This window comes from Pempheris klunzingeri, chromosome 7 (assembly GCF_042242105.1).
Source record: "Pempheris klunzingeri isolate RE-2024b chromosome 7, fPemKlu1.hap1, whole genome shotgun sequence".
In the NCBI taxonomy this organism is placed as follows: domain Eukaryota; kingdom Metazoa; phylum Chordata; class Actinopteri; order Acropomatiformes; family Pempheridae; genus Pempheris; species Pempheris klunzingeri.
Window position 1 is genome coordinate 1183804 of NC_092018.1, and position 13573 is coordinate 1197376.

At 42.5% G+C, this 13573-nt stretch overlaps 1 protein-coding gene across 1 annotated transcript; it reads right to left on the reverse strand.

The window, feature by feature from the left end:
- Nucleotides 1-8048: 8048 nt before the first annotated feature.
- Nucleotides 8049-13203, reverse strand: tmem175 (transmembrane protein 175). Its single transcript, XM_070834173.1, has 10 exons — nt 12915-13203; nt 11898-11936; nt 11705-11802; nt 11555-11606; nt 10722-10757; nt 10553-10636; nt 9924-10088; nt 9669-9747; nt 9435-9570; nt 8049-8721 (listed from the first exon to the last, which is right to left on the reverse strand). The coding sequence occupies exons 1-10, from the start codon at nt 13119-13121 to the stop codon at nt 8049-8051; spliced, it is 1569 nt and encodes a 522-aa protein (XP_070690274.1). The 5' UTR covers nt 13122-13203.
- Between the last annotated feature and the right edge of the window lie 370 nt (nt 13204-13573).

Sequence of the window (13573 nt, forward strand, 5' to 3'; positions counted from 1 at the left end):
CTGAGGCGACTCTCAGGACAACGTGGAAAAACCTCACAGTCAAACAAAACGAAACACAAAAACAAAAAACACAGTAACACAGCAGATGTAGGCGGCGGCGCAGCTTCCGACGGGCGGCCGCCAACCTGAAACCTCACAGACTGAAGACAAAACGGACTCTGGAGCTTCCTCAGCGCCCGGGGACGGCGGACAGCAGGTTCCCCGCGGACGGCACATATTGCACATATTGACTTTAGCTGAATGGACGGATTTAAGAAGCTTTTACCAGCATGAACGGCGCCCAGAGCGTCGGGCACGAGGACCTGAGCTCCAGCAACGCCGACCGCCGGGACTCGAGTGTTTGCGGGCGAGGGCGTCAGACGCACTCGACATGTTTTATATTTAACGGGCCGAACCTCACAGCATCACTAAACACGCAGCATGTACGCGAGTCCCGCTAAACTCATGTTCATCCTCCTCGTCCGCGGCGCCCACGTGTAGCTTTTAGGTTTCCGTCTGAATCTAAACAAGTCGCACGGCTAAAGGTCGACTGTAGGCATGTTAACACAGAAACTAGAGCATCAGCACCCGAGTTAATGTATTTGTACATAAATATACTGGAAATATTTAGCTGAACAAATACCTACGTAGTGTAACTGCTTATGTGACCTGCTGGGAAAAAGAAAAACACTTTTAAGCTACGAGATATAATATGCAAAAAACAAAAGAGTAACTCGTGTAGTTTAGCATGAACAAATTAGATTTTTAACAGGTAGGGACGTAGACTTGATCTGAGGCTGCTGCTTATTCAGAGGGTGTGCTGGGTGACCCTTTACTACAAGATTGTAAAAAAAAAAGAATTTAAAGGAATAGTTCATCTGGAAAATACACTCTGTTCTCACTGAGAATTGGATTAGAAAACGCAAGAAATCACAGCATATTAACAGGATAATTAACCTCCAGTGGTTCTGAACAACTGTGATTAAGTTTGGAGCTGCAGGACAGAGAGGGTTTTTTATTTCCAGTTGCTATGAAGCATCAGTGAACACTAAAGCCACAACTTCTGAACTCTTCATCGAGTCTTCAGCACCGAGCAGAGTCTGGGGTTTAGACAGTGATCTGAAACACACATAAATCAGCATTTTACTATAAAATAAGACCCAACATTTACTTTATTGGACGAGAGTTTATAGATGATGCTAACTTTCACCTCTTGTCCCTATATTTCCACTTTATTGAGTGTTATTAAGTTTATGTAACAGGATGCACACGATTAGTCGACTGGTCGTTTAAACGTCGCTATCGTCGAACTTCTCATCAGTTAAACGTATTATTAGTATTTAATGAGGGACGCTGGCTAACTGCTAACTGAGCTCCTCTTGCCGACGTTTTGTAAAAAAGTAAAAAAGTTTGGCCAAAAAACGCGTTTGTTTGTCAGAATAAACCAGCAAACGCCCACCGGACCAAAAGGTAACCACGCAGAGCTCAGGTGTGTGGACGGTAGCCTGCAGGCTGCTGGTGTTAGCGCTGCTAGCTACACTCGGCTAACCAGCATGACGTCGTTTACACCAGTCGAGTCGTCTGGTTATAAACTTCCAGTGTATTTAGTCACTGGGATGATCTTTAGTAACAGCATCCTCTATTTATTATATCTTTGCTTAAATTTACTTGTGAATTATAAAACAAAAAAAACACATTTCTGGAAATCCAAGGCTGCAATAATAATTATTAAATAAATAAATTATAAAATATATATAGTACAGGACCCCTGGATTATTACTTTCACATTTTATTGTGAATATTCTTAGATTTTTTTTTCCTGTTTTTAAGTGTGTTTTATAACAGCATTTAGAAATGAGATATTTCTGTGGCTTTTATTGTGAAAACACTAAGAAGTGATTCACAGTTTGGGTCTCCGTCTCCGACTCTGTGAAGAGTTTCGACTTCAGTTTGGACCGACGCACGTTAGCTAATAAACTAATAAGCTAGCATGTAGGTGGAGGACGGCTGTGTGAGCTCACAGTAAAACCTTTCACCCTCCTGCTTCCTGTCCGTGTGCTAAGCTAGGCTAATCCCCTCCTCGCTCCAGACGCTCACATGAAAGAAAACAAGTGTATTCTCCAACATGGTGAACTATTCCTTTAAAAAAAAACAAAAAAAAAAAACGACTGTGCTTCCTGTATCGATTTAACCGATGATTTTAGTTGCACTGTAGCACTGTTTGTTAAGAATCTTTCTATTCTTATTATGCATTAAATCACTGTTAAATTATTAAGTTTGAATGTAGTTTGCGATGATATCAGATGTTCTTACTGATGAGATTTGAGCCTCGATACTGTTCAGTACGTGTGTACATGCAGTAAATATACAGACCCGTGTGCGTGTACACACGTCTGTTGGTTTATAACGGTCAGATACTCTGGGCCGCCGGTTATCAGCAATACTTTCATCTTATGCAACGTACAGTTTGATTCTTTACTATAACGGTTGGATGATTTAAATCTACAGCGACGGCGTATTAGGGCCCAAAAAAACCTGAATAAATAATATTAATAATGATGATGATGATGATGATATTACAGAGCCAGGCGGGGGGGCGTACAGTTCTGAGAGACAAACTCTGAATTTCCGAGATTAAAGTGGTGAATTTATGAGAAAAGAAACGTTGATAATCTGGTGCTTCCTTATCGCTAAACCAAACTGTGGTGGTTTCCTGGCAACAGGAACGCCGAGAGACTCCCCGCCGCCGGCGTCCAGTAGCCACAACGGTTGAGCGAAGGTGACGAAACGATAGCGCAGGAAATGAAAGGAGACTGAAAGAAAGACTCTTATTGTGAAAACCGTGATTTGAAGGCTCCAGAATACGCGGCGAGCGGCGGCGTGATGAGGTTGATCCAACTCTGTGAAGAAATTCAGATTTACTGTTTTACTATATTTACTATAATCTCAGATTTACCACTTTAATCTCAGAGGGTTTTTTTTACGTATTTAAGAGAAAACCTACGTTTACCTTTTTAATACCTTTTTTTATGACATTTTCCAGTTTTTCCTTAAATATCAACATTTCTTTTTTTTTACGAACATTTTTAAATTTTTAAATTTACAACTTAAATCAGTTTTTTTTTTTGTCTTGCATCTATTTTTTTGTTTTACTAAATAAATCCGTAATACGCCGTCACACGTTCACTATGAGTCACACGATCAGCGGCGTGCGATAGATAAAGCGTCTCGTTGTTGTAACCGTGTCGCGTGGCGGCGGCGTGTTGGCGGCCTCGCAGAGAAATGTTTACCAAAGCACTGATTTCCCTCCAGAGGGCCGAACGCTTCCGTCTGGTCGGACACATCGAACTAGCGAGGAGAGTTCGGACCGGTGCCGCCGACGGGTCGACGCTGTCCGCTGCTTCGATCGGTTAATTTATTCTATTTTACTTTTCCTCCCATCTGAAGTGAATGGGGGGGTGGGGGGGGGATTTTTGGGACCAGCTGTGTTGAACTGCATTAACACTAAAACACACACACACACACACACACACACAGTTCAGACTAAAGAAATCCGACCAAAAACAGGCGCCGCTGATCGTCTCGTTATTTAAACGGGTCTTTAGCGCGTCGCTGGAATAATAAAACACCGTTAGTTTATCAGCCAGTCGATCAAAGCTTTAAAAACACATGAAGTGATTTATTTCGTACATTATATTGATGCTTTTTCCAAAAACTTTGACATGTGGAAACACTAAAAACGTACAAAATGTTGATCTTTTGTGCCCGTTAATAATAATAATAATAATAATAATAATAAAGAATTAAAATGTTTGTGTGGAGGATCTTAAAATGTGATATCATTTAATTTTAATACTTTTCAATGAGTTCATTTGTTCTTTTTCTGTAAAATGTAAGAAAAATGTGGGGAAATTATGGAAAACAAAGAAGATAAAAGACAAATTTATCTGTTGTTTAAATTATTTTTTTGTTTTCAGGACATTAAACAAAAAAAATAACTGTCTTGAATAAATTTTAAAATCCTAATTCTATTCAGCGTAATAATTTCTCCTCTAATCATCTTTTACTGTTTAGCTTCCATTTAATGAAATTTACATATAATTTAAATTCAAATGATTTTTTTTTTTGTGTGTAAAATGTCACGATCGGGGGCTTTGAGGGATAAATGACTCCAACAATTAATCAATAACTACAATGATTATGATTGATGATGATAAAATGATTATTGGGACATGTATGCAAACAGAAGAATTTTAAGTATTTTGCAAATCCATTTAAAAATGAATTTATTCTTAAAAGAAAAATGTTTTCTGGTCCTCATGAATTATTTTAATTAAATCTAAATATATTTATAAATGAATCTATTTATTTATGCAGTAAATGTCTGTTACCTGTTGTGATTGAGCGGTTTATTATTCCTGTGGCACACTGGAGACTCCAAACACTCACAGTCCTAGTTGAGATTAGACGCCGTCGTGTCGACTAATTCATATTTAATAAATTCAGCGTGCGAAGGAGAGGCGCTGGTGGCGACGACGGTAGATTTAGTGGCCCAGACGTCGGGTAACGATGCACTGCAGACGTTTAGGCTGCTTGTCCTGTTAATTTATCATTTTGTGTACGTTTTGTGTGATTTGCTTTGAGCAGAAAAGTTTTCTAATGAAGATCTTGAGCTTTTGGAGTGAAGAAGATTAAAGAGTTTATGTAAGAGGACTGCTGTTAATATAGGGGCGACGCAGAGTAACGTATAAACCACATACTGAGACCTTGTTAGGGATATTATGGAGCTGTTTACTGTATGGAGGTGAATAAAGGTTTGTTTTCTTTAATACGTCTCACGTTTCATGTCCTTTCTACACCAACGAGACACAGGATTCACATTCAAGGAGCCACTTTCAGATTTATTCTCACAACAAAGCTCGACAGTTTGTGATTTTACATTGAAGGTTTGTAGCAGCTACAGACAACAGCCAAGTATCGAGAGCAGAAACCTGTCGGGAGGGAAGATCTGGAGACGAGCGAGCCGCCATGTTGGAGGAACAACCACACGATGAAGGTACTTTGAAAAGGAGTCAGTTCTAAATGGTAGTTTGGTGTGAAGAGTCAAAGGAGGAAAGTGTTACACATTATTCATTCAGATGAAAAGAGCGTCGTGATGAGCTGTAAACACATGCAGGCATTTATTCCTGAAATTAGTCTGATCCCGTCCTAATCTGCCAACAGATCTTTAGATACAAATATACCCAGAAAATAAAACCAGAAAGCTGCTGTCAAAGGAGAACTCCGCTGTTTTTACCCCTGGTCCTCTCTGTCCACATCCTGGTGTCTGAATGACTGGTAGGTAGTAAAAGTGTTCTAAAGGATTAGTTTGGATCCAACACAATGTTAGTTTCTGAGTTCTGTAAAGTAAATTAGTGTTTTTGTGAATGGAGTCTGGTGTGTTTCTAACTCTCCAAAGCCACCAGACGTCATTGACAAAAACACTAATTTAACACAGCAGTTGGAGGTCTACCACTGTCTCGACTACTTAGTTTGTTTGTGTTATTTTATCAAACTGGTGTTTTAAGGAGATAGTTTGGATGCAACACAATATTTCTGTGATACATAATAATACAAACAAACTACTAGATCAAGGCATAACTCCTGTGTCCTGTGAGCTTAAATCTCTATTTTAGTGAATGTAGTCTGGTGTGTGTGCTGTTTGTGGTTAAACCAAAAGGATCTTCCAGGTCTCTCTCTGTAGGGATCCTTTCCATGATGCTGTCACACACTTAGAATAACACTCTGAGCCTGTCAGTGGATCAAACAAGCTCTTTTAGTGGACCTACTGTGATCGAGCCGAGTCATCCCTACCAGCCATTTAGACACCAAAACATGTACCAATGGCTCCCAGGTTTTAAAATACTGGAGTGACCCTTTAACAGACTAAAAACAAGACAAAAATATTACATAAAGTGTCCAAACAAGTTTCAAACAAAGTTTTTTTCGTTCGTCGTCGATATTTCTGAGCTCCTCCATCACCTGACAGGTTTCCATTAAAGTGCATCTCAGTTTTGAGTTCCCTTTGAATCCGAATCAAACACACAGAATTAAACATCATCATCACCATCATCACCATCACAGTGACGAAGGTGGCTTCAGTAGCTCTGGACTGTTTAACAGAAACAACAGTGACCCCTCGTGGACAAACTCACGTGGCAACAGAAGGATCATCTCCAGTCAGGATCTACTGATCCGTTCTGATTTGATCTCATTAAGTGAAATTATTGGGTTGATGTTACTTTTTTAAAAAGCCACAGACAATCAGACCTTTTTCTGAGGTTCAGATTTACAGTTTTAGGGGTCATTCAGTGGAGCAAACACAGCATTACGACATATTTTAAAATAGTGCAATACGACATTTTATGTCCTTACCCGTTCAGTTCGTAATGATTAAAGTGCCGACATCTACTGACTTAAACCTGTTAGCTAACTAGTCCAACGTTTATAGGACACGACTTTGTTGCAGTGTTTAAATACACGTATGACCTTCTGCTGCCGCCTGAACACGCTAAAGAGGCTGAATTAAAGTGGAAATAGACAACTTTTATTCTTTAACTTCTTACTCTGACGTGAATAAAGCTGTAGGGAAAATAAATAACGGCTCGATTTATGGCACAAAGGACGTGAGCAACCAAAGCAGGAAGAGGATGATGGCGTTTCTGTTTCCCCCGTTAGAAACCTGGTGCCACCACACAGACGGGCTCCAATATTAACGTAACGATAACTGACCAGAGGGTCAGAGCCAAGATGGCCGCTGGCGCCATCTTGGAAATGTAACTTTTGAACCAGAGCGCCGAGAATCCGGTTTGGAGACGCCGAGGACTGTGACTCCGATTATGATGGTCCAAGATGGCCGCCATCCAGTAGTATGAAAACATAACTTTTTGAACGTGTTTGAGATTTAACACTTTTATAGAATATGAGGACGACTAAGGTAAACTACAGCTGTTATAATTAAGAATTTATGCCGACCAAACGCGTGGGTTAGTGATGGGAGTAAATAAAAATAAATATAAATATCATAAATATGTTCACTGAAAAGACGTTAATGCCAAAGCTTCCTGCTGCTCTTTAGAGGAACAACTGATGCTTATTGGGGTTATAATATATTCAAGATAAAGAAAGTTTGAGCGAAGGAAGAAGCAGTTGGACGGTAAAACTACAAACGACCAATTTTCTGGCTCGTCGTCAGGGGTCGGCTAACGGCTAAGCTAACAGCTAAGCTAATGGCTACCACTCCTAGAAGGAAGTGCTTTTTATTTGTGACATAACAAAATAAAAACAGTGTAATAAAAAACTACAGACATTTTTGGGATCAAACCCACGTTCGGTCGGCTTCTTTCTACGTAACTCGACCTGCTGACTGATTAATAACTGGACGTTTCACTGCCTCTGACGTGCTACAGACCAGGTTTCTGCTTCTAACTGGGCTCCTTTCTTTGTGTTTTACAATAATAGCACTTAGAAACACCAGGACGACGAGCTAACAGCCAATAAAAGTTGTCTATTTTCCACTTTTAAAGTTGGACGGACTGTTCACCGCCTCAGCTTAGCACAGAAACTGAACAATAAATATAAAAAACATCGATATTTCAGCGGTTTCAAACCTTTAAATAACCTTAATAACCTATAACCTTTTGCTTCTTCGTGTGAGCGATTAAATCAAAGAGTGAAGCCGTCGTGTCGCAGCTCTGAAGGTGACTGTTGATTATTCGCTAACGCTAGCATAAAACTAGCATGAAACTAGCATCAGAAGCTCTATTCTTCAGGTGATCTGTTAAGTGAATGGATCGGCTTTGGCTGTCAGTATCCTTCACTGCTCTCACTGTGGGTTTGGCCGTCAACATGAGGTCCCATTAATCCCATTAGCACTGGTTCCTTCTCCAGATCTGAACCAGTTTAAATGGTGCAAACAGAATAATCTACTTTCCCAAACCCCTGCAGGAACTTTTCAGACATTTCAGGAATAACGCCTCACCGCCTGGTCAGTTAGCTTCACTGTCTGTGCCCACTTCCCTTCAAGCTATCTAGGTAACTAAAGCATTAAATTGCACTCTCGAGTCGTCGTCTTCCTCTTCGACAACGCTCCTCAGGTCGGGCCTCTCGGGACAGAACATTAGCCGTAACAAAGCGAGCCCGACGCGCACCAACAGCCTCAACACAAGGAAAGCAAAAGGCACTGTGATCTCCATCAGGTGGAAGATTGGGGCGCTAAATTTACTCAAAATACACGTTAGGAAAAACGTGCCCAGAGCTATGCAGGGATACAGAGCTAGCTTAGCTAGCATGAACACGTGCTCACGGCCGCCATATCGTACATACGGGTGCAGAGTTTCCTGTTCGTTGTAGAGAGCCACCACCCAAATAGCCAGCTGAAATATACCTGCGAAGAAAATGATCACACAGCTAATCTGAATGGCTTCCAGTTCGTTGCGAGAGTTGTGGGGGAATTCGTGCGTCAGCTGGTAGGCGAGAGGCAAACCTCCGACAAACGCCAGCGAGAAGCTGTTCAGCAGCCCCATGAAGCGCGTCGTCTTGGTGACGTGGAGGAAGAGCGAGTGGTGCACAAACCAGAGAAGGCCGACGGTGGCGAAGGAGCCGAAGTAGGCGAGGTACTCCGGGCCGTAGACCTGCAGGGCCGCGATCAGGCTGCCGCCAAACTGCTTCTGCACGGTGAGCGGGTCGGGAACGTTGTCCTCGCTAACGGGAAGAAACCAGAGAGGATGAACAGTCTCAACTCTTTTTAAACCAGGGCCTTTTTTTTAAACATATTTTGGTGTCTAAAGTAGGTCCACTAAAAGAGCTTGTTTGATCCACTGACAGGCTCAGAGTGTTATTCTAAGTGTGTGACAGCATCATGGAAAGGATCCCTACAGAGAGAGACCTGGAAGATCCTTTTGGTTTAACCACAAACAGCACACACACCAGACTACATTCACTAAAACAGGGATTTAAGCTCACAGGACACAGGAGTGCGTTACACAAATATTGTGTTGGATCCAAACTAATCCTTTAAAATACAAAAGTCAAACAATAACAAACAAATGTGAGTTCAGACCAAAGAAAAAAAAAGCACAGCAAAGTCACAGTAACTCGACCAGCAGCTCCTGTGTTCTGTGTGGTAAAATGATGTTTTTGTGAATGGAGTCTGGTGCGTTTGCAGTCAGCGATATAACAGCTGTTGATCAGGTGCAGTTGTCCCAAAGGATCATGTTGCAGCCATTGCAGCCCGTTTGGTGGCTGCTGGCTGAGGTGATCTACTGGACCAGTTCCAACACTTTTACTACCTACCAGTCACTCAGACACCAGGATGTGTTAAAACAGGACCCAGGTTTAAGTTTAATGCAGGTAAAAATGGTGCATAAATACAGTAAATCCAACATGTGCATGAAGTTCACATCATGCAAACTAACCATATGTCCAGGATGAGAAGCGTCGCTACGATGGCATAAACTCCGTCACTGAAAGCCTCCACTCGCTCCTTGCTGAGGGGCTCGCTGGGCAGGTAGGTGTAAAACAGCATGGAGTCTGGAGACTCGTCCACCGGACCTGAGAGGGAGACAGCGTTTGGTTCTAACAGTGTCTCTGGTACACATGGTGTGGGACAGGTTGTCCTTCCAGGTGACATAAAATCTAAACGTGCTCACCCATTGCTTTGCTGCGACACCACTTCAAACTCTGTGAGATGTACGGCAGGAAGATGACGATCGCCAGCAGCAGGTACGACTGAAAGACAGAAACAAAACGTCAGCGCACAGAAGAGACTTCACTTCATCTACGACTCGTCATCACTCTGATCTGTAGTAAAATAGTTTCAGCCCTGAGATGTGACGAGATGAACGGACTGACGATGTCTAATGTTCAAAAGATGCATCTTGAATAAAAAAGGTGAGGCGACCTACCAGCTGGAAGAAGATGAAGGAGAAGATGCTGGCGAAGAAGCACATGAGGGGAACCCGCATGATGACTTTGAGGATGTGGTGTTTGTAGATGGTTCGGTTCTCTGAGATCTGGATCTGCTCGTTCAGCAGGAAGGGGCGGCTGAAGGCGTACAGCACGATCACCGCCTGGCGAAACGACACGAGGGGTCACGGCGTGACGGTGACACACAACGGACATACGAGGTACGATCAGTAAGGTGGGAACAACAGCATCTGTGTTCAGACCAAACAGAAAGCTAAATATTTTATCACATGTGAACCTCGTTAGCTTTGAGGGATGATGGCAGAAGTAACCGTTGCTATGTGGTATCTATGGAGATAAGCCCCTCCTCCTTTAAGGAAGGAGCTCTCCTATTGGCTGCCAGGGTGAATACTTTCATACGTAATGTGCTGCTCAAAGTGCTTTAAAATTAAAAATCAAATCAATAAGACTTAATAATCTAAATAATAAAACAAAATATGCAGTTGTTCCAAAACAGAGCAGCCAATAAGAACGCTCGCTCTCTCTCTGTTTACCCAAACACAGTAAAAATAATCTGCCAACTCCAGATTTAATAATAAAATATGTCCAAAAGGAATCAAAGGGTCACCTGGATGACGCCTATCACCATCACACAACCACAGAAGAGCAAAATCCCCAGGACGTTCTCAGGGAAGGTCGCCATCAGAGAGAACTGCACAGACGACGACAGCCAATCAATGAACAGTATCAGTGTGTTTGTGAGTGTCTGCTGAGCTGCTGCGGCGCCGCTTACTCACCGTGTACGGCAGGAAGGTTATCAGCATCATGCAGGCCTGAAAATAGAGCCGAAAGCAGAACTTTTCACGTTAGAAAGAAGAGAAAACACGTTTCATTCACAAGTAAAATACTTAAAGTACAACAGCACTGAAGGCCAGATTACTATTTTAGTATTTTAGCTAGAAGATCACTTCTGTGTTTTTAACCCTGTTTCCTGTCTGCACACATCCTGGTGTCTAAATGACTGCAACTACAAACAGCCATTATATCGCTCTCTGCACACACACCAGACTACATTCACTAAAACAGGGATTTTACCTCACAGGACACAGGAGCTGCTGCCTCCATCAGTTAGTTTGTTTGTGTTATTGTGTGACTTTGGTGCTTTAAAGGTTAAATTTAGATCCAACATAGTATTTGTGTGACACAAAATAAAAGAAACAGACTACCTGATGGAGGCAGCAGCAGACCAGCAGCTCCTGTGTCCTGTTCTCTAAAATCCCTGTTTTAGTGAATGTAGTCTGGTGTGTGTGCTGTTTGTGGTTAAACCAAAAGGATCTTCCAGGTCTCTCTCTGTAGGGATCCTTTCCATGATGCTGTCACACACTTAGAATAACACTCTGAGCCTGTCAGTGGATCAAACAAGCTCTTTTAGTGGACCTACTGTGATCAGGTGCAGTTGTCCCAAAGGATCACGTTGCAGCCATTGCAGCCCGTTTGGTGGCTGCTGGCTGAGGTGATCTACTGGACCAGTTCCAACACTTTTACTACCTACCAGTCACTCACACACCAGGATGTGTAGAAATCAGACCAATTTTTAAAACTAGTGATGATCTCACTGATAAGAACTCACGAGGTTCAGCAGTGCGAGGCAGTCATCGATGCGAACGATCACTTGAAACAACCTGAGAAGTTAAACACAAAGAGTGAGGACGTGATCAATAATAAACCTTAAACCTGCTGTCACACCACAGTAATAATACTAATGATAATAATCACTGACTTGATATGAGCAGCCCAGGCCATAGTCACAATCAGGAATGTCATTAGGTAAACGGCGATCTTGGTCGTGAGGAGGAGCTGGACGCTCTCCCTCAGCTCCTACAACACAAACACATTTACAGCCATGTTTCTACAGCATCACTGCAAACGTCAGTACAGTCGGAGTACGAGGACACGACAGGACGCAGCTTTACCTCGTTATCTTCCACCTTTGTGTGCGCCACAGGTAATATCTGTGGATAAAGGACACGGTGTTAGGAGACAGAGACACCTGGTGTTCAACACCTGTGTGAAATGTTTGATTATGTTGTCTCACTTCCTCATCTTGTTTTCGAAAACTCCATTAAAATGTTGAACTGGAAACACATTTTCTTCCCTACAGACATAGACCACAAACGGCCATTATAGCACTCTCTGCAAACACACCAGACTACATTCGCAAAACAGGAATTTTACCTCACAAAACAACAGGAGCTGCTTTTCTACTACTGCCTCCATCGGTTCAATTGTTTGTGTTATTATGTGACTTTATTGTTTTAAAGGGTTAGTTCACATCCAAACTAATCCTTTGAAACACCAAAATCGTATCAACTAGCACAGCAACTCCTGTCTTCTGCTCGGTAAAAATCTCTGTTTTTGTGAATGGAGTCTGGTGTGTTTGCTATATCATTTCATTTTCAATATTTGTTATTTTCTATTTTTAATTTATGTAATTTGTCACATATATAATGTTATTTTGAATGCACAATATTCTTATTATTTTATTTATTAGTACTAAAGTAGAACATGGGTTCATAAATATGTCTGTATCTGTTCATTTACAGGTGCATGTCAACTGTTATTACCTGTTAATAAATGTGTCTCCACTGGTTACAGCTGATTAAATACATGGATATAATTATATTTTCTTATCACTGGTCAGTTCTTTAAATGATCAAGGCTGCACCATCTAAAATACTTTATTCCCATGCACCTGCTGTAGGATATTATTGGTATTGGATATTATTATTATTAGTGTGAGAACAGGTGTTGTAACTTTACCTGTGTATCTTAGATCTCAGCATTAGTCTGAACTGCCTGCAGCTGTCAGATAAAAGCAGTAAAGCTGAACTTCAGTACTTGGATCACAGAACCGGACCGACTGGACCCGGATGGTCTCTGCAGACCACCCTGGAGCCCAGTCCTGGTCCAGGTCCCGGTCCGGGTCTCACCATGACGGTGGCGATGATGGAGATGAGGGCGTCGCTGTAGGCCAGCAGCCGGTGGGAGGACTGGGTGCCGCTGTGGCCCTCCCCGTCGGACGGAGTCACGCTCTCCGGGAACGAGGAGGAGGAGGCGGCGTGGCTCCGCGCGCCCCTCTTCTCCATCTCCTCCTCGACGTGGTGCTCGATGATGTCGCCGTCGTCGTGGTCTTCCATGGCGGGGGAGCAGCTGGAGCAGCGCAGGGACCGGGGAGCATGGAGCCTGGACCCGGAGGACCGGACCGGACCGAGCTGTTTGCAAACAACCGAGAGTCAGCTGACCGACGGGGGCGGAGCGGGGACAGGAAGTGGCTGCGCAGATAGGTGAGTGCGGAAGAGTGACTACAAAAAAACGGAAACAGGAAGTATTTTTGTCGGCCAACCCGGAAGTTAGCATTGCCATGGCTACCTCCACAAACGTTATTACAGAGCATAATAAAAGAGCGAATAAAAGTTTATTCCTACGCGTTTCGTTCAGCATCATAATTTCCACGGATGAACTCCACTTTTCTGATATTTGAAGCGTGAATGCAGACGTCAGAATGAAAAGCTAACTTTATAACGGCACATCACGGTCGCATGATTTTAACGTCATCACCACTGAGCGCTATTGCAATCTAAACAAAAAA

Coding starts and splice junctions, on each gene's coding strand:
- tmem175 (XM_070834173.1), bottom strand. CDS start 13,121: ATGGAAGACCACGACGACGGCGACATCATCGAGCACCACGTCGAGGAG. Junction 11,937..12,914: donor CCATCATCGCCACCGTCATG/GTGAGACCCGGA, acceptor CTTTATCCACAG/ATATTACCTGTGGCGCACAC. Junction 10,758..11,554: donor GCCTCGCACTGCTGAACCTC/GTGAGTTCTTAT, acceptor CTCTATTTTCAG/GCCTGCATGATGCTGATAAC.